At 39.9% G+C, this 19,080-nt stretch overlaps 1 protein-coding gene across 29 annotated transcripts in view; it reads right to left on the bottom strand.

The window, feature by feature from the left end:
* The window catches only part of ttn.1 (titin, tandem duplicate 1), a 132,785-nt gene that overhangs the window by 43,400 nt on the left and 70,305 nt on the right, over positions 1-19,080 (bottom strand). For all 29 annotated transcript variants that reach the window (XM_026271330.1, XM_026271300.1, XM_026271311.1 and 26 more), the window contains 41 exons: positions 18,871-19,052; positions 18,659-18,788; positions 18,241-18,540; positions 17,838-18,155; positions 17,433-17,729; positions 17,030-17,329; positions 16,605-16,919; positions 16,369-16,517; positions 16,101-16,251; positions 15,716-15,997; positions 15,317-15,619; positions 14,884-15,186; positions 14,496-14,777; positions 14,087-14,386; positions 13,697-13,999; positions 13,297-13,605; positions 12,853-13,134; positions 12,449-12,748; positions 12,075-12,368; positions 9,005-11,974; positions 8,604-8,924; positions 8,233-8,517; positions 7,788-8,087; positions 7,285-7,695; positions 6,920-7,195; positions 6,529-6,828; positions 6,125-6,427; positions 5,715-6,014; positions 5,318-5,605; positions 4,906-5,208; positions 4,450-4,752; positions 4,050-4,355; positions 3,621-3,908; positions 3,237-3,527; positions 2,840-3,127; positions 2,141-2,731; positions 1,937-2,041; positions 1,545-1,742; positions 1,144-1,440; positions 453-1,040; positions 29-331 (listed from right to left, as the gene is read on the bottom strand). In XM_026271330.1, coding sequence (XP_026127115.1) covers positions 29-331; positions 453-1,040; positions 1,144-1,440; positions 1,545-1,742; positions 1,937-2,041; positions 2,141-2,731; positions 2,840-3,127; positions 3,237-3,527; positions 3,621-3,908; positions 4,050-4,355; positions 4,450-4,752; positions 4,906-5,208; positions 5,318-5,605; positions 5,715-6,014; positions 6,125-6,427; positions 6,529-6,828; positions 6,920-7,195; positions 7,285-7,695; positions 7,788-8,087; positions 8,233-8,517; positions 8,604-8,924; positions 9,005-11,974; positions 12,075-12,368; positions 12,449-12,748; positions 12,853-13,134; positions 13,297-13,605; positions 13,697-13,999; positions 14,087-14,386; positions 14,496-14,777; positions 14,884-15,186; positions 15,317-15,619; positions 15,716-15,997; positions 16,101-16,251; positions 16,369-16,517; positions 16,605-16,919; positions 17,030-17,329; positions 17,433-17,729; positions 17,838-18,155; positions 18,241-18,540; positions 18,659-18,788; positions 18,871-19,052 — 14,715 coding nt within the window. The remainder of the gene's footprint in view (positions 1-28; positions 332-452; positions 1,041-1,143; positions 1,441-1,544; positions 1,743-1,936; positions 2,042-2,140; positions 2,732-2,839; positions 3,128-3,236; positions 3,528-3,620; positions 3,909-4,049; positions 4,356-4,449; positions 4,753-4,905; positions 5,209-5,317; positions 5,606-5,714; positions 6,015-6,124; positions 6,428-6,528; positions 6,829-6,919; positions 7,196-7,284; positions 7,696-7,787; positions 8,088-8,232; positions 8,518-8,603; positions 8,925-9,004; positions 11,975-12,074; positions 12,369-12,448; positions 12,749-12,852; positions 13,135-13,296; positions 13,606-13,696; positions 14,000-14,086; positions 14,387-14,495; positions 14,778-14,883; positions 15,187-15,316; positions 15,620-15,715; positions 15,998-16,100; positions 16,252-16,368; positions 16,518-16,604; positions 16,920-17,029; positions 17,330-17,432; positions 17,730-17,837; positions 18,156-18,240; positions 18,541-18,658; positions 18,789-18,870; positions 19,053-19,080) is intronic.

The following is a 19,080-nucleotide window of genomic DNA, read 5'->3' as shown; positions in this document are numbered from 1 at the left end:
TCAGATATTAAATAATCACTTTACTTACCAGCAACAAGCTTTGTCCTCACTGGCATTGAAGGTTCACTTGGCTCACCGAAACCAGATTTATTCTCAGCAGTTACTCTGAATTCATATTCAACGCCCTCTTTTAGCCCTTTGACTTCAAAGTGGAGTTCAGCAATTGTTTTCTTTGATGCTCGGGCCCATCTCATGCCCTTCTTTTCTTTCCTTTCAACCATGTAGCCCATTATATCACTTCCACCATCATCAACTGGTCTTTTCCAAGCAATGGTAACAGAATTTCCTCCAACATTTTCAACTTCTGGTTTAGCTGGCGGACCAGGGGGACCTGAAATAAGTAATATAACTCTTGAGAATAGTATATTACATTTAAATATCCAGCTATAAAACATCACACAAAAGAACATTATGTAAATAAAATGAGAGAGTAAGGTTTTTTTTAACCATACCATAGCTATCCACCATTTTCACTGGTTCAGAATGGGAAGCATCTCCAGTTCCAGAACTGTTGACAGCAGAAACTCTGAAGATGTACTCATTTCCCTGGATAAGCTTATTGGCAACAAAGTGGCAGTCAATAACCTTTTCAGCAAGAATGGTCCAAAGGAGACGGCTTGTTTCTCTTTTCTCCAAAGTATAGTATTTAATCGTAGATCCTCCATCCTCATGAGGTGGTGTCCATGTCAAAGTGACCTTTTCAGATGAAATTCCACTTGCTTCAACTGGCCCTGGAGGACCAGGAACATCTAAAATTGTTACTTTCACATTTTCTTCTTTCACACCAAATGGGTTACTTGCTGTAATTGTATACTCTCCTGAATCCTTCCTACTTGCATATTTGATAGAAAGAGTAGAAGATGAAGGCATAGTTTCTATTTGGCATACATCTGATGGCTTGAAATACTTTCCACCCTTTGACCACACAGAGGTTGGCTGAGGTTTGCCCAGAATGCTTGTTGCAGTAATTACAATAGTATCTCCAGCTTTGACAGTTAGCCCCTCCTTGACTGTTGGATCAATTATAATGGTTGGTGCCGCTGCAAAATAATAACAAACCAATCAGCACAATTTCCTAGGTTAGTTGACATGGTACTTCATTTACTCTAGATGTATGAAATAGAAAATGTAATTTAGTCTTACCATATTCATCCATGCACACCAGGGTATCAGTTTGTTCGGAGGGTGGACTTATTGCTCCCGCTGCATTCTTTGCCCGGATTCTAAATTCATACTTGCAACCCTCCTGCAAGTCTGCTGCAGTATATGCACAGTCCACAACATTTATTATATTAGCCTTTACCCAGACCTTAGCTGGGAGATCACGTCTCTCAACAATGTAGCCTGTAAGCCTGTGTCCACCATCATATTGAGGCTCAGTCCACTGAAGTGTAACAGTGCTTCTAGTGATGCTAATCACATCAGGTTTGCCAGGTGCATCTATAATGAAAATTTTTAATTTATTTTAAATTAACCTTACTCAAAGTAGGGTGTATAATGAGGGATTATATAAGCCTCAAGTAATTGAAATAAGCTTTACTTACCAATTGAATCCAAGGCAACCATTGGCTCAGTGGCAGGACTTGGTCTACCAACACCAGCCAGATTAATAGCCATAACTCTGAACTCATATTCTAGACCCTCAGTTAAGCCTGTCACTTTGAAATCTCTCATCTTCAAAGCAGTTGGGTTTGCTCTTTTCCATAACATGCTGTTTCTTTCCTTGAATTCAACATGATAACCTGTAACCCAATTTTTTTTTTAAATAAATAAATAATAATAACACTAAGAAAAATTAAGTATAAAATAGTTAAATAAAAATACTGTTGATATATCCAATTGTTGTAGTATTGTTTCACTTCAAAATATATTTCAGTTGAAAAAAAGCATTGTCTTGATGAAAAGGTTACTGTCTTATATTGAATTATGTCTGTACCTGTGATTGGTGAGCCTCCGGTTTTCCTTGGATCAAACCATGCAAGTGTTGCTGAATCATGACACATACTCATGACTTGAGGGGGTGGAGGTGAATCTGGAACATCTGATGAAGTAATCACGAGTCAGAAAGTGAGATTTTCACACTTTGATATTGACTATAGTATCTTAGCTATATTGAAAATAACATTTAAAATCAACTCACTGAATGGATGCTTGGCAACCATAGGCTCTGATTTGAGGCCCTCACCAATTCCATATTTGTTTTCTGCACTAATCCTAAAGATGTACTCAGTTCCCTCATGGAGACCAGTCACTCTGAAACTGTTTGTGTCCACAGATGAAGACACAGTAACCCACATGTTAGTAATCGAATCACGTTTCTCAAGAATGTAGTTGGTAATTTCTGATCCACCATCATCTTTAGGAACACCCCATTTTAAGGTTGCACCATCTGCAGTCACTTCCTTGAACTTTACTGGTGCAGCTGGAATTCCAGGCTTGCCAACAACTCTGACAAAAATTGTGGACTCTTTTGTTCCAGCAGCATTGCGAAGAGTGATTGTGTATTTTGAGGCATCTGTCCTTTGGCAGTCACGTATCATAAGAGTTGTGTTTACTGCCGTTGATTCTACACACACTCTTCCTGTGTCTGTGAGATTTTCATCCTCTCCCTTCTTCCATGTGACAACAGGGACAGGCTTTCCACTAATAGGAATCTTGAGACGAACATTGCTTCCTTCTTTTGCGATATAGTTCAAGTTGGGCAACTCTCGCAAGTCACAGCTTGGAGAAACTATAATAATATAGAAAAATAATTAACAGGGAGCAGATTTAGAACACAAAATACCAGAGAGAGAGCTCAAGGGCAAAAAAAAATGACAAATAGATTTAGAAATCTCACCATTGACATCTTTAGCAATCACAGATAGTTCTTTCACAGGACCATCTCCAGAATCATTTGTTGCTTTAACTCTGTATTTGTATTCCCTTCCTTCAATAATGTCCTTTGCACTATATTGCATGTTCTTTGATCTAAGAAGCTCCTTCCATTTGTCTTCGCCATTAAGGACCTCTAGCACATAAGCTATGATGCGGCTTCCTCCGTCACTGATGGGCTTTTTCCAGGAAAGTGTACAAGAGTCCTTGGTTACCAGTAAGGTCTTGAAGTCCATAACTGGTCCAGGTTGTTCTAGAATATAGTTTATTCGATAATAAATATGAGCAGTGTTATTATAAAATATACATTAAACTTTTTTCTGCAGTTGAAAATTACATAATCAAAAATTATCTTCACTCACCAGAAGCTCTAACAGCATCCACAGTTTCACATGGCTCACCAGTGCCATACTTATTTTGAGCCAGAACCCTGAAACAATAAGATCTTCCAGCTTCTAAACCATCAATCTTGAAATATGTTTTAGTGCAAGTGCTTGAAACATTCGACCATGCTTTCCTTTCTGCATCTCTTTTGTCAACAATGTAACCTGTAATCTCACTTCCACCATCAATTAGAGGTTCATCCCATAGGATGGAGGCACTGTCCTTTGATGTCTCTTTTATCATCAGATTCAGTGGAGGTCCAGGAGTATCTGTTTAGTGTCAAAAGAGAGATAATTATTTTAGTTAATATAAATATTAATACTATAAACTTATAAGTATATGAAAGACCTCTTAGAACTCACCAAGGACCTTGACAATAATGGTGTACATCTTCATTCCGCTTACACTGTCAAGATTCAGAATGTATTTGCCTGCATCATATCTATTGACTTTATCAACATAAACCAATGTATCGGTGTCTGTTGTCTTGATTATGATTCCATGTCTGTCTTTAATGTTGGTGTTCATCTTGGCCCAGGTCACCCTGGGGACTGGTCGACCCTTAATTATGGCATGAAGTTTCATTTTACTGCCAGCCGTGAGCACCACAGTGTCCTTCAGCTCAGCATCAAGCTCAGCCTCAGGAGCAGCTAGAATAACAGAAAAAAATACATTTATATATTGCAGGCATTAGTTACACAATATTTTAATAATATATTTTATGACCAGAATTAAAGGAGATTTAAGAAAATATGTAATTTATTTAAAAGTTAGTAAATTATTTTTTTTACCAAAAACATCCTTGGCAACATGTTTTTCAGGAACTTCACAAGGCTGGCTGAATCCAACTTTATTTACAGCAGTAACACGAAGTTGGTACTCCGAGTTCTGCAAGAGTCCAGTCACAACATAATTTGTATCCTGCAGGTTCTTGGGTACGTTGCATCTTATCCAGTCTGTTGTATTAGTTCTCTTGCATTCGACAAGGTATCCCAAAATTTCAGTACCACCATCATTTGCAGGCTTAGTCCAAGTTAGTCTAATTGTGCTGCTGGTGGTGTCTATAACTTTCGGAGAAATGGGTGGGCCTGGAGGATCTGTAAATACATTTTAAGAGGTATTTATATACCGTATGTGTGAGCATATTCCTAAATTTACAAGATATTGTACTGTAAACAGCCTCATACTCACACAAAGGATCTAGAGCAGAGGTGGCATTAGATGGTTCACTAGGTTTGCCAAGGCCAGCTTTATTAACAGCAATGACTCTAAACTCATACTGCGCTCCCTCAGAGAGACCTCCAACCTCAAGTGTTCTCTCCAGCAAGGGTTTTCTGTTCAGTTTAGTCCAGTTAATTTCCTTGGTCTCACGTTTCTCAACTATGTATCCAAGGATAGGGGATTTTCCATCATCAGATGGTTCCTTCCAGCTTACAGTCATACGCTCCTTTGTGATGTTTGTAAGGACCGGTGGGTCACATGCTCCAGGAACAGCTATAAATGACAAGCACATTACAACACAGAAATTATATAAAGTCACCATTACCTATATACTCATTTTTACAATGCAGATATTGTCAAAGAAGCTTTACAGTATTTACAGTATATCCAAGAAATAAAATACATAGACCAATAGCAAAGTCTTACTGAATGGATTTCTTGCAACAACAGGATCCGATATGATGCCGTCACCAGTACCATAGCGATTCTCGGCACGAATGCGGAACTGATATTCGTGCCCCTCAATCAGTCTCTCCACTAAACATTCTTTTGTATCACCACTGATTTTGGCAGAAACTTGGGCCCAGTTAGCCCTGCTTGTCTCACGTTTATCAACAACATAATTTGTAATTGGAGAACCTCCATCTGCAAGTGGAGCCTCCCAGCTCAACCTGATCTGTTCTGAAAGTACCTCATCAAACTTCATAGAGGCTGGTGGGCCAGGTATATCTGTGTAAGGGGGATATATGATCATTATTTTGACAAAAAGAGACACAAATATCCTATATCTCATCTTGGGGAATATTTAGATTATGAATACAACTCTAATTTTACTCACCTAAAACATTGAGTTTTATTTCTGCAGTTGTAGAACCACTTGCATTTACTGCAAGAATTCCATAACTTCCTGCATGAAGTTTAGTAACTGCATCAAGGCTCAGAGAAAAGAGATGTCTCTTTTGTGACATCTTGAATTCTTTGTCAGCTTTCAACACTTCTCCATTCTTGCTCCATGTAACCTTGGGCATTGGTTTGCCAAAAACTTCAGCTTCAAGGCAAACATCTGATCCAGCCTTTACTGGCAACATTTTTTTCATCTGTATTGAAAGCTCTATTCTTGGTGGTACTACAGATAAGCAATCATGAGAGAAAATCAGTAAGAAAAATAGCAGTTGACAGCACCGCCATTTAAAAAAACATTTTAAAAGACATTTACAAAACATTAAAATGCGTACCATTTTCTGCAGACACCAGAATCGGGTCAGTGATTTCAGACGGCCTGCTAATGTTAACTGCTGTCTTGGCAATTACCCTAAACTGGTACTTAGCACCCTCTTCTAACCCAGTTGCAGTGTACTCCTCACGAGGCACATTTTGACTACTTGTATTGCAACGCACCCAGGTGTCTCCTGGAAGCCTCATTGCTTCAACATAGTATCCAATTATTTTGCTTCCACCATCATTCTTTGGTTTTGTCCAAACCAATGTAACTGAGTTCTTTGTCACGTCAAGCACCTCTGGTTTTCCAGGAGCATCTACAATTATAAAAAAAAAACAGAAAAAAAAAACAGAAAAACATAGAACATGATTATCTAATATGCAGACATTTATTTCTAAGAATTCATTTAATTTTAGATGCACATACCAACAGGTGTTCTTGCTGTGATAAACTCTGTTTTCTTGCTTGGTTTGCCCTGACCAGCTCGGTTTATAGCAGACACTCTGAAAGTGTATTCCAGACCCTCAATTAGGCCAGCACAAGGATATTCAGTTGTGCGAACAACAGAATCATTAGCCTTAACCCAAAGGAGACTGTTCCTCTCTTTGCGTTCAATGTAGTATCCAGTAACTGGACTGCCACCATCAGACTCAGGCTTATCCCATGCCACAAACATGCAGTCCTTGTTCACCTTGTTGATGCGGCAGTTCAAAGGTTCGCCAGGAACATCTAAAAAATATTCAATTGTTAAACACTAACAAACAGGCCACACCATTTTTATTATCTGTTGCATGTTGACAGATGATGCTCATGCATGTTTTTCAGCTTACTGAAGGGGAACTTAGCAACCATCCTTTCAGATGACAGGGGGTCTGAAATACCAAATCTGTTCTCAGCACGAACACGGAAAATATATTCCTTTCCAGGAATAAGCTTTCCGATTCTGCAGCCAGCTTTGCCACAACTGGAAAGAGCAGTAACCCAGTCACCTCTGCTTACATCACACTTTTCAACCACATAATTGGTGATATTGCTACCACCATCTTCAATTGGTTTGTTCCAAGAAAGTGTGCAAGCATCAGAATCTATGTCACTGATCTCAAATGGTGGCTCAGGTGGTCCAGGAATATCTGAGAAATAAGAATGTTTGTTGGAAAATTAACTAAATGTTCACATAATATATTATTATCAAGGTCATCATGTAAAATGATAAGTTCTAACCTCTGATAATGATTTTCAAAGTCTGGTCAACTTTTCCAGTGTTGTTCTCAGCAACAAGGCTGTAATCACCACTGTCTTGTCGTGAAACATCCTTAATGATGAGCACACACATGTTTTGAGATTTGTGCACCGCAAGACGGCTTGATGGGACTATATTAATTTCTCCTCGTTTCCATTGGCATGATGGTGCTGGCTTTCCAGATACAAGAGCCTCAACCCTCAGTTTTGCTCCTGCCTTTGCAGTGACAAGCTCAGGCATGATGATTTTGGGCTCCACTGGGGAAAAAAAATAACAAGATTGGACAGATTTTTAATGGAAATTTAGTTCAAAATATGTTTGAGTAATATATGATTTAATAACTTACGCATCTGCTCTTTGATCTCATAAGCTTCTCTGGTCTCTGTGGGAAGACTGGATCCCATGGCATTTTTTGCTGCCACTCTGAAGCGATATTTTCTTCCCTCCTTTAATCCAGCAACAGAGATGCTTAAATCTTTTACGACTGTGTACGGCGTCCATTCCTCCTTTTTCTCCTCCTTCTCTTCCTCCACCACAGGTTCAGGTGGGGGCGGAGCCACCGGCTCTACACCAGGCTCAACCTCACCTTCAGCCACTACTGGTATCTTGGGAGGTTTAGGCATTGGAAGCTCAAGATATTCAATAATGTAGCCATCAATTTTAGCCCCACCATCACGCATTGGTTTCACCCATCCCACAGTTGCACTGTTCTTAGTAATCTCCAGAACATCAACCTTTTGTGGTGGGTCAGGCTTGCCTTGAGGGAAAAAGACACAATTGTTATATAAATACCCTTTTAACAAGAATTCTAAAAGCCTTTAAAGTTGTTCTCACTCAGCATAGACTTACTGATAGGATCAGAGGCCAGATAGGATTTTGCTGTAACCCTTGGGACCCCAGGACCATACTCATTTACAGCAATGACCCTGAAGTAATACTCTGTTCCAGGGACGAGATTGGTAACTTTAAATGTGGTGTTATCAACATTAGCCTTCACTGTTCCCCAAGTCTTGCGATCAATTTCTCGTTTTTCAACAATGTAATGAGTGATTTCACTGCCACCATCACTTTCAGGTGGAGACCATGTGAGGTTGCAAGATGACATTGTGATGTCAGCAACCTCAAGTCCAACAACAGGTCCAGGTGTATCTGTTTTAAAAATAAAAATATACATTTATATATATACACATTTAATTCGTTTCAGCCATATAACTTTTTACACTCATTTAGCATATTTTAAATAAGCCAGATGAACAGTAAAAATCATGTGATGGGAGCTTGTTTTTTTACTTACCAAGTACTTTGACATTCACAAACACTGCCTTCTCTCCAGCTGCACTGGATACAGTCAATGAATATTTTCCTGAATCATCACGAGTAGATTCAGAGATAACAAGGAATGTCATAGTGTCAATGAGATCAACATGGCCCTTCTGAACAACATTATCTTTTCCCATTCTCCTCCATAAAACCTTGGGAGCGGGTCTGCCTCTGATTGTGGCAACTAATCTAATTGGGCAGCCAGCTCTAACAGTAACACCCTTCTTCAGTTCTGCATCCAAATCTATCTCAGGGGCCTCTAAAGTTTGTGAAAAAAAGAGAAAACACAAGGAATTAGGAAGGAATGTTGCTGATAAAGTTTAAGAGTAGTCTATGAAAACTCACCCAAGACTTCTCTTGGTGTAACAGCTTCCCCAAGATTAGTTGGCTGACTCAAGCCAACCTGATTTTGTGCAGAAACACGGAATTCATATTCAAGCTTCTCATCCAGGCTTGAGACAGAGAATTCTGTTCCGATCAACTGGGCAGCAACATTGCACCTTTTCCAGCCTTCATCTCCCTTCTTGCCTGTTCCCTTGACTCTTAGCTCAACAACGTATCCAATAAGAGGAGCACCTCCATCATATGTAGGCTTTGTCCATGCAAGAGTAATTGATGTCCTTGAGCTGTCAGCCACCTTTAAGTTACTAACAGGACCAGGAGGTTCTGCAAATTGAAAAACAAATTAATTTTCCTGTAAATACAAGTAAAAAACAAAAAAAACATTTTACTGTAATAGGACATACCAACTGGATCTTTTGCAGTGAGTGATCTGGATGGCTTGCTTGCATCTCCAACTCCAATTTCATTTTCAGCCCTGACACGGAACTGGTATTCATGATTAGGCAGTAAACCTGTAACAGTCATCTGTGTCCCGGCAATTGGGGACTTCACAACAGGGGCCCACCGAATGGCATGCTCTTCTTTTTTCTCAAGAATATAACCAGTTATAGGTTTTCCGCCATCATTATCAGGAGAACACCACATAACAACCATTTCATCTTTTGTAATTTTGGTAACTTCTGGAGCATCAGGTGCACCTGGTCTGCTGAACTGGGTTCTTGCAACAATGGACTCAGTCTCAACAGCTGGGCCAGCACCCATCTTGTTCTCAGCTCTCACTCGGAAGATGTATTCATTTCCTTCGATAAGGCGAGTAACTTTAGCTGAATTGGTAATAATGGCTGCTGAATGAATTGACCAAACCCCTCTCTTTGTCTCACATTTTTCTATGATATAGTTATAAATCTCACAACCACCATCATCTTCTGGGATCTCCCATGTAAGCTTACATCTGTCCACAGAAATGTCTGACACTTTCAGGTCTCTAATAGGACCTGGTCTGTCAAGAACATTCACCTTGGCCTCAGCAGAGCAGGTTCCAGCAGTATTTGTTGCAGTAATTATGTATTTTCCAGTATCCCCACGTCTTGAATTTGTGAGCAGGAATTTTGTGAAGTTAGTGCCAGTTTCAACTTGTACCCTTGGGCTTTTGGTGATATCTGCAGTGTCACCTTCTTTAGACCATTTTACATCAGGCTGTGGTTTACCTATAAGCTCTGCCTCAATTGGAACAGCATCTCCAGCTTTAACAACAAGAACACCCACCAATTTGACTTTGAGCTCTGGCTGTAAAAGTTCCTCCTTTACAAGAACTTCAGCTGTTGTCACCCAGTTACTCTCTCCTCCCTCATTCTTTGTTTGAACTCTAAATTGATAAATTTGGTTCTCAATGCATCTGTCAGCCATGAAATAGGTTTCCTTTATAGCACCTTTGTGTAATCGTTCCCAATCATCTGCCTCTTTAGGCTTCTTCTCAATATGGTAAGCAAGGTTACGACTACCACCATCGTATTCTGGTTTCTTCCACTTAAGAAAGACAAATGTCTTGCCGATTTCAGCGATTTGGAAGTTTTCTGGCTCACCAGGTTTCTCAACTGGATCAACAGCAAGGATTGGTGCTTTTGTTTCTGTTGGTGGACCAGCTCCAATTTTATTCTCTGCACTCACACGGAAGAAATATTCACAATTCTCAACAAGTGGAGCTTTTAAAAGTCGTTTGGTGCAGTCAGAAGAAACAACTGTCCATCCTCTTTGACTTGGTTGTCTGCACTCAATTATGTAATTAGTAATTTCAGTGCCACCGTTATCCTCTGGATTTTCCCAGGAAACCATACACGAGTCTTTAGTCACATAAGCAACCTTCAAATTTTGACAGGCTCCTGGAATATCAAGTACATTGACAATAATTGTAGCTTGTGCTTGACCACTGCTATTCTTTGCTTGAATTGCATATTTTCCATAGTCAGCTCTAACAGCTTCCTGAATTACCAACTCAACAAGAGGGAAGTTATTGTTCATCTCAGTGCGTTTATCTCTCCCTAAAGCTCTTGCATCTTTAGTCCAAGTGATTTCAGGGTCAGGTCTGCCCTTAACACGGGTTACAAGGTTGATGATTTGCCCTGCTCTAACTGTTATGAGGTCACGGCAAGCAACATCAACAGTTACGTCAGGGGGAACAAGAATGTCTTTGGCAAGCACAGTTTCTGTGAGTTCTCTTGGCTCACCATCTCCAACCTTGTTTGAGGCTCTAATACGAAATCTGTACTCTGTGCCTTCACTAAGTCCAGGCACTCTAAATGCACAAAACTTGATTAGATCCTTGTTTATTCTATCCCACTTTGCAGAACCTGATTTCTGGCATTCAACAACATAGCCTAGGATGGGGCTGCCACCGTCTCTGGAAGGTTTGGTCCATACCAAATCTGCATATGACTTGCTCCAGTCCTTAAGCTTAATGTTACTTGGAGGACCCGGAGGAGTAACTGGACGTTTAGCTTTCATTGAGTCTGATGGATATGAAGGCTCACTCACACCAGCAACATTTTCAGCAAATATTCTAAATTCATAGCTATTGCCCTCAAACAAACCACAGACCCTGTATCTTATATCCAAGACTGGTGTTTTATTGACACGAATCCATTTACCAGTCATCTCCCTGCGCTCAACAATGTAGCCACTCACAGGACTTCCACCATCAGTTTCTGGTTCAGTCCATGACACAGTTACCGCGTTTTCGGTTATGTCAGAACATATTGGTTGGCCAGGAGGACCTGGTGGATTAAACATATGCTTGGCAATAGTGGGAGGACTTTCTAGGCCAGCACCAATGCCAATTTTATTCTCAGCACGTACACGTACAATATATTCACGTCCCTTTTCCAAACGTGGGACTTTGGCCTTTGTACTTGTGCTTCCAGAACTCACAACTGACCACGGCTCCCAGGGCTTCTTGACATCCTTCTTCTCTACAATATAGTTCATCAAAGGTGTGCCACCATCATCTTTTGGTGCACGCCACTGGATTACCATATGATCAGGGGTTACCTCAAGGATATTTACAGGACCAACTGGAGCAGATGGAACATCAAGTACTGTAACATGTAGAGCAACAGACTTGCTCCCAGCAGGGTTTGCCACAGTAAGACCATACTCTCCGCTGTCAGTTCTGACACATTCACTAATAGTCAAGACAGTTGAATTTCCTTCAGTAACAATCTTAAATTTGCCCTCAGTTTTAAGCTCATTTCCTTCACTTTGCCACTTGGCTGTTGGAGTAGGAATTCCTTGCATAACCGCTGGGAGGACTATTGTACTGCCAGCTTTCACAACAAGACCCTCAATAAGCTTCACATCAACTTCAATAGTTGGAGCCACTGAAAAAGAAAAAGGTTTAATTAACACTGAGCATAATAAAATTTAATATGTTGTCAGTTATTTTTTATAATATAATATAATCTAATGTGTAAGCATTACATGTTTTTTCCTGGCAAGTAATTGGCACACTGGTGTCTGGTCGGCTAATGCCAATTGCATTTTGTGATTTTACACGGAATCTGTATGTTTTGCCCTCCACAAGTCCAGTAACATGGCACTGAGGGTTGCTGACAGTCTTGAAGTTCACCCAGTCAGTTGAACCTTCTTCTTGATGCTCAACAATGAATCCGGTGATCTCACTACCACCTGTGCGTTCAGGCCACTCCCATTGAAGCCATACTTCTGTTTTGTCTGCATCCACATGATGCAGATTCTTGGGTGGACCAGGCGGATCTTTAGGTAAAAATATACAAATTAATTTAGCAAACGGGTATAGTCAAGCTGTTAAAAGTAACATTATATTTAATACTTACAAAGTGGATCAACTGCCTTGATGGGCTTGGTGGTTTCAACAAATGCACTCCTGCCAAACTGATTCTCAGCTGCAACTCTGAAGAGGTACTGAATTCCCTCCATCAGATATAAAGCCATAAGGCTAAGCTTTTTAGATGATGCACAAACTGGAACCCAGTTTTCAGCTGCTACATCTTTTTTATGTACAACGTAGTGGGAGATCACGGCACCACCATCATCATCTGGCTTTTGCCATGTTAGATAAGCTGACTCACTTGTGACTTCAGAGATTTTAAAATTCCTTGGTGGTCCAGGTTTATCTGAATAAAAAATATATATATATATAAATATTTTTTTTATCTAGATATCTAGTTGATTACAGACACTGCATTACTGTTAAGTGTTGTTCTTAAAACATTCATACCAAGAGTAAGAACAGTGCATGTAGCAGATTTCGTTCCAGCTGCATTTTGGACAGTGATGGTATAATTGCCACAATCAGCACGAGTACACTTCTTAATGTGAAGTTTGCTTCCACTTGCTGTGACCTCAATAAGACAATGAGCTGGAACTTCACCATCATTCTTTTTCCAGGAGACAGTGGGAATTGGCATCCCCTTAAATTTGGCACTAAGTGTGATGTCTGTCCCAACCATGGCAAGGTGGTCACGTGCCATATTGGCATCTAACAGCAACTCTGGCTCCTCTGCATGAGAATTGAGATTAGAAGGATTGGAATTACTAATATTATTTTACCTTCCAATATGTAAATAAACATACCTTCAGTTAAATAGATTTTATTATTAAACAACAGCTACCTTTCAACACTACTGTTTTCTGAATATGTAAAGAAAAAGGAAGAAATTACCAAGTCTGTCATGAACCTTCACTGGTTCCTTGACATAAGCAGGCTCAGATTTTCCAGCTGCATTCACAGCCATAATTCTGAACAGAAACTCTCCACCTTCTGGTAGATTTGTCACAACAAACTTGGTGTCTGGGCATGATTCAGGAGTCTCATTTGCCTGGATCCATTCGATTGCACCGGGCTTCTGATACTCAATCAAGTAACCAAATAGTTTTCCTTTACCATCATGACGAGGAACACGCCATGAGAGACTTACAGAGTCTTTAGTCTTGTCAACAGCTTCAGGCAAAACAGGCGGGCTTGGCTTAACTATTGAGGAACAAGTGAGTAAAGAATTATCAAATGCTCTATTTCTTGATATGCATTAAAGAAAAAGAATCATTAAATCATTAAGGCTTACCAATGGGATCCTTAGCAAGAATAGGTTTACTGGGAAGGCTAGGATCTCCAGTGCCAATTTCATTCTCTGCCATAACACGGAATTCATATTCACAGCCGTCAACGAGTTCTGGTACCCTATACTGTGTAGCAGGGTAGATTGGATCTCTGGTTGCACGAGACCATCTCTTAGCTGAGGGTTCCTTCTTCTCCAATATATAGTTTGTGATGGGCTTCCCACCATCACGAGGACGGTTCCAAATTACCAGTGCTGAATCATGGAAGACGTCTTTGACAGTGGGTGCCTCAGGTGCCTCGGGTACCCCTATAATAAGATGAATGAATATCAGGAACAAAACATAAAATGTTTGTAGCTTTAATTTACAATAATTTTTTGTGTGTTTTTACATACTGAATAGATCTTTAGCTTTCATCTCCTCTGATTCCAGTGGGTCACTTATGCCATACATGTTCTCAGCACTAATTCTCATGATGTATTCACGACCTTCTACAAGTTTAGGTACTTTGCAATATGTTTTTGTGGTGGCAGATGTTACAGTTGTCCACATGTCCCTGTTTACATCTCGCTTCTCAATTATATAGTTAGAAATTTCACATCCACCATCATCAAGAGGGGGCTTCCAGGAGATAACCATATGATTTCTATGAACTTCCTCAAATACAACTGGACCCTCTGGAGGCAATGGTCGATCTAAAAGGACACAAAATGTACAAAAACATAAGATGGGTCCAAAATATGTATTCGCATTGATATATCAATTTATATTTGGTCAACTTTTGTCTTGTTTCATGAGATTTACCTGCAACTGTGACATTACAAATGCCTTTACGAGCACCAGTACAGTTTTCAACTGTCACACAGTATTTTCCACTGTGTCCACGCTGAGCTTTAATAATACCCAGGCACATTGTGGTAGTAGTGTTTTTGAACTTGATGTGGTCATCTGCTTTTAGTTCCTTGTCATCTTTTGACCAGGTGACAGATGGTGCTGGTTTTCCAGTATACCGTCCCTGGAGTGCAAAGCTTTCACCAACACGAACAACAACCTTATCACGGAAGTCCAGCTCAATTGTAGGGGGCTCTAAAATGGGAAAATGAAAAAAAAATCATATTAATAACATTAAGATAATACTTAGTGTAATGTGTTATACCAAATGAAGAACAGTGCAGAAAAAAAAAACACTTACCAAGTTCATCTTTACATGTAATTGGCTTAGTGGAGAAGGACGGTTTGCCTGGGCCAACTTCATTCACTGCACTGACACGGAATTCATATGTGTCGCCTTCACGAAGACCATCATAAGTGTATTTCCTATCCATCAGTGTCTCTTTGGTCAGTCTGACAAACTTGTCTTTGCCAATCATGCGAGCCTCAATAATGTAGGATGTCACTTCAGACCCTCCATCATACTTAGGTGGCTTCCAAGTCACACTGATATAGTCTTTGGTGATGGCAGTCACCTCAAGCTCTTCTGGACGGTCTGGAACATCTAGTCAAAAAGAGGTCAAATGATGATTAGCTACCATCAATACAGAATTTTATTTGTACAATTGCATTTAATATAGTTTCAAGCTATATTTTAAAGCAGGAAAATAAGAAAAACAAAGAAAAATACTTACTAATACGATCTTTAATCACAATTTCACATGATGTTTGGCAGAAAGGACCTACTCCAATTGCATTTTCGGCTGCAACTCTGAAAAAATATGCCTTTTTAAGCACCAGATTATTTACTATAGCATTTTGTCTGCCAGCTGTATAGGAGCAAGAAGTCCAAGCCTTGTGATCAGCTTCGCGTTTCTCAATTACGTAGTTGGAGATGGCAGATCCACCATCATCATCAGGGAAAAACCAGTTCAGTTTGCATGAATCACTTGTGAGGTTTTCTGCTGAAAATGGTGCCCCCACTGGACCAGGGATATCTGAAATAACAAAATAAGATAAGAAACAGTAATTTCCCTAATGTAGCTATTTCACAGTAATGTGTATATTATTTGTGTCTGACAATTCTAACTTACCAACAACATCAACAATAATAGACTTCTTCACTTCTCCTCCCTCATTCTTGGCTGTTATTGTATAAACACCTCGTTGTGCCCTATTGCAATCTTTAATTACCATGGAGCAGCTGATTGATGTGGTTTCAATAACTGCTTCTGATGGGACTGGAAACCCATCCCTGCTCCATGTTATCACTGGTGCAGGTTGGCCTGACACATATGCAATGATACGAATAACACCTCCTACATGAATAACCATCTTCTCCTTTACTGAAATGTCTAGCTCAAGGACTGGCAAAACTGAAATGGCAAAAATGTTTTCATTAAATTCATATTGCATATAAATCCCACACAAGCAATAAAATAACACTTCATTTGGAGAATGTAAATCAGTGAGACTTACTTATACGGTCCTTCATTTCAAGAGCATCGGCAACTTCACCTGGTTCACTCAGACCCGCTGCATTGAATGCCAAAACTCTAAACTTATAAAATGCATTCTCTTTCAGTCCAGAGACCACAAATTTAGTTCCTCTAACCTCCTTGTCTTTGGCCTGGAACAGAAGGAAGATTTTTTTGTAATGAATGAAGACTGTATGTATGTTGCTGAAATTAAAATATTTAGGTATAGATGAATTTGGGTACACATAAATATTAAATCTTAAATATACCTTGACCCATGCTTCTGTGCCCTCCTCTTTGTATTCAACATGGTATCCCATGATCTTTGAACCTCCATCCTTCAACGGTGGAATCCATTCCAAGTCTGCTGTAGTCTTAGTCCAGTCCGTGACTTTGGGGGTTGGAGGCGAAGGAGGAGCTATAAGAAAATGGATTTGTCATTGTTTGAGTCTCTATTCATAGAAAATGATACGAAATTGAATCTCACACTGTATTGTTTTCCTACCTATTGGATCTCTAGCAAATGTTGGATCAGATGGCTCACTTGGAGGTCCACATCCTGCTGCATTTATTGCTATCACCCGGAATAAATACTGAGATCCCTCAATGAGTCCTGTGACTCTATGTGATATACCAAGTGGCATGGGCCTGACTGGATCACGGGTTACTCTGTTCCAGCGTTTAGATGTGGTTTCTTTACGCTCAAGCCAGTAGCCTGTAATTGGAGTTCCTCCATCTGAGTCTGGCTCTTCCCAATTCACAGTCATGGAGTCTATTGTGATGCTGGAAAGTGTTGGCTTGTCACATTGGCCAGGTGGCACTAAAAATAGACATACAATAACATCAGTGTTATCAAGTGAAATAAATGTAATCTAAACATACAACATGGCTCTTATTAGATAAACTTTAAATATGCAAATTAATACTTACTGAACACATCTCTGGCTACTTCAGGTTCACTATCAAGAGGCTCACCAACACCATACTTGTTTTGAGCCCTAATCCTGAAAATGTACTCATGGCCTGGCATTAGATTGTCGACCGTGAATATTCTCTCTTTGGGTTCACTAGTGACAGGAATCCAAGACTTCCTGTTGACAACACGTCTCTCAATAGTGTAGTTTGTAATTTTGGAGCCACCATCATCCTTAGGAGGCAGCCATGACAGTGTTATCTTTTCAGCATGAATTTCCTCAAATTTGATAGGTCCAGAAGGAGCCCCAGGACGCCCTATTTAAAAGAATAAAAATGTTTTTTTTTTGTTTGTTTTTTTTTTCTGACAACAACACCTGCAATCTCTTCATATGAAAAAAAAAATGTTGTCGAAATTTACCTAGAACATTAAGCCTCATTTCCTTGGAAACTGTGCCAAGGCTGTTGCTGGCAATAAGTGTGTAGAGGGCAGTATCTGAGCGTTTGCCCTGCTGGATCAGCAGTGTGCAACTATCATCAGAAACCAGTTTGTTGATGTGTTCATCATACTCCACGGCAACCTTGTTTTCACTTTTGTGAGGAGGAGCCTTCTGCCATGTGAGGGTTGGAAATGGACAGCCCTTAATCTTAGCAACAATATTAATATCTGTACCCTGTTCAACCTCCATGAATTCTGGAAGCTCAATGGAAGGTGCCCCTAAAAGTGAAGGAATAAAGATGAATTTGTACACCATGTAACCCTAATTAACTGAATTACTTTATTGTATATTGCCATTTGTATATTATATTGTATATTTGTACGCACTGTTCTGGTCCTTTACAATGATGGGTCCTGCCGTAGAGGACGGTCTACTGGCACCAACCTCATTCACAGCCTTAACACGGAATTCATATTCAGCACCCTCGTGGAGATCCTCTACATTGAAGGTGGTGGTATCAATATCACGGCGGTTACACTGTCTCCAGGACTCTTGCTGGTTTCCACTGCCATCCCACCATAGACGCTCAACATTGTAGTGAGTTACAGGTGCACCACCATCATTCTTTGGTGGCTTCCATGTCAGAGTCACAATGCCCTTGGACACATCAACAATTTTGACTCTTGTGGGAGGATCAGGAGGATCTGCAAAAAATTAGCGTTTTGAATAATCAGGATAAACTGTATTTAAACATTTTTAATGTCAGACTTGTTTACAAAATATACTTACGAATAGGATCTCTGGCTTTAGTCCGCTGAATGGTTGCGATATGAGGTCCCAAACCAAAGCGATTCTCAGCTCTTACACGGAAAAAGTATTCTTGTCCTTCAATGAGGTCTGGCACAACTAAGGACTGTGTTGCGCAAGCTGGGTTGACCTTTGTCCAAGCCTTTCCTTCAGCAGTCTTTTTCTCAACAAAGTAGCTCTTGATTCTGTCACCTCCATCACAGTCTGGTGGCTTCCAGCTTAGTCTACATGTTCCACGTGTGATGTCACTGATTTTGAGATCTTTAGGAGCTCCAGGCAAATCTAGGCAAAAGATATATGATATAGTGTGATATAATACATATTTCTAAAATTATATTTTAATGAAGCTACTACTGCTTCAGGTTGTGATGTTTTGTATTTCAAATATAGTGTTGCTTACCAAGTACATTCACGTGCACTTTAACAATTTTGGTGCCAGCCTGGTTGCTGGCAGTGATGATGTATCGCCCAGAGTGGTTTAATTTACATTCAGGGATTACCACTAATGATGTCGTATCACTGGATGATATCTGCAAAGTTTAAATGTAAAGTGTATTATTAAAATAATTTGGACTTAACAAACCAAGTGTTTTGGAAAAATAAAAATCCTACTTCTGAATCCTCTGGCAAAATATGACGCTCATTCTTTTTCTCTGTTGGGGCAGTTCCATCAAATTCCCATGTAACATTCGGAATAGGTTTGCCAGAGATGGTGGCTGGAATCTTGATGGTTGTTCCAGCACGGGAATTGAGAAGCTCATGAGCTGTCACCCCCATGGTAATGACAGGTTCCTCTGTGAACACGTCAAGTGACATATTTAT

This window comes from Carassius auratus, chromosome 9 (assembly GCF_003368295.1).
Source record: "Carassius auratus strain Wakin chromosome 9, ASM336829v1, whole genome shotgun sequence".
In the NCBI taxonomy this organism is placed as follows: Eukaryota; Metazoa; Chordata; class Actinopteri; order Cypriniformes; family Cyprinidae; genus Carassius; species Carassius auratus.
The sequence above is the reverse complement of the archived record's forward strand: the minus strand, read 5'-3'. Positions and strand labels throughout refer to the sequence as shown.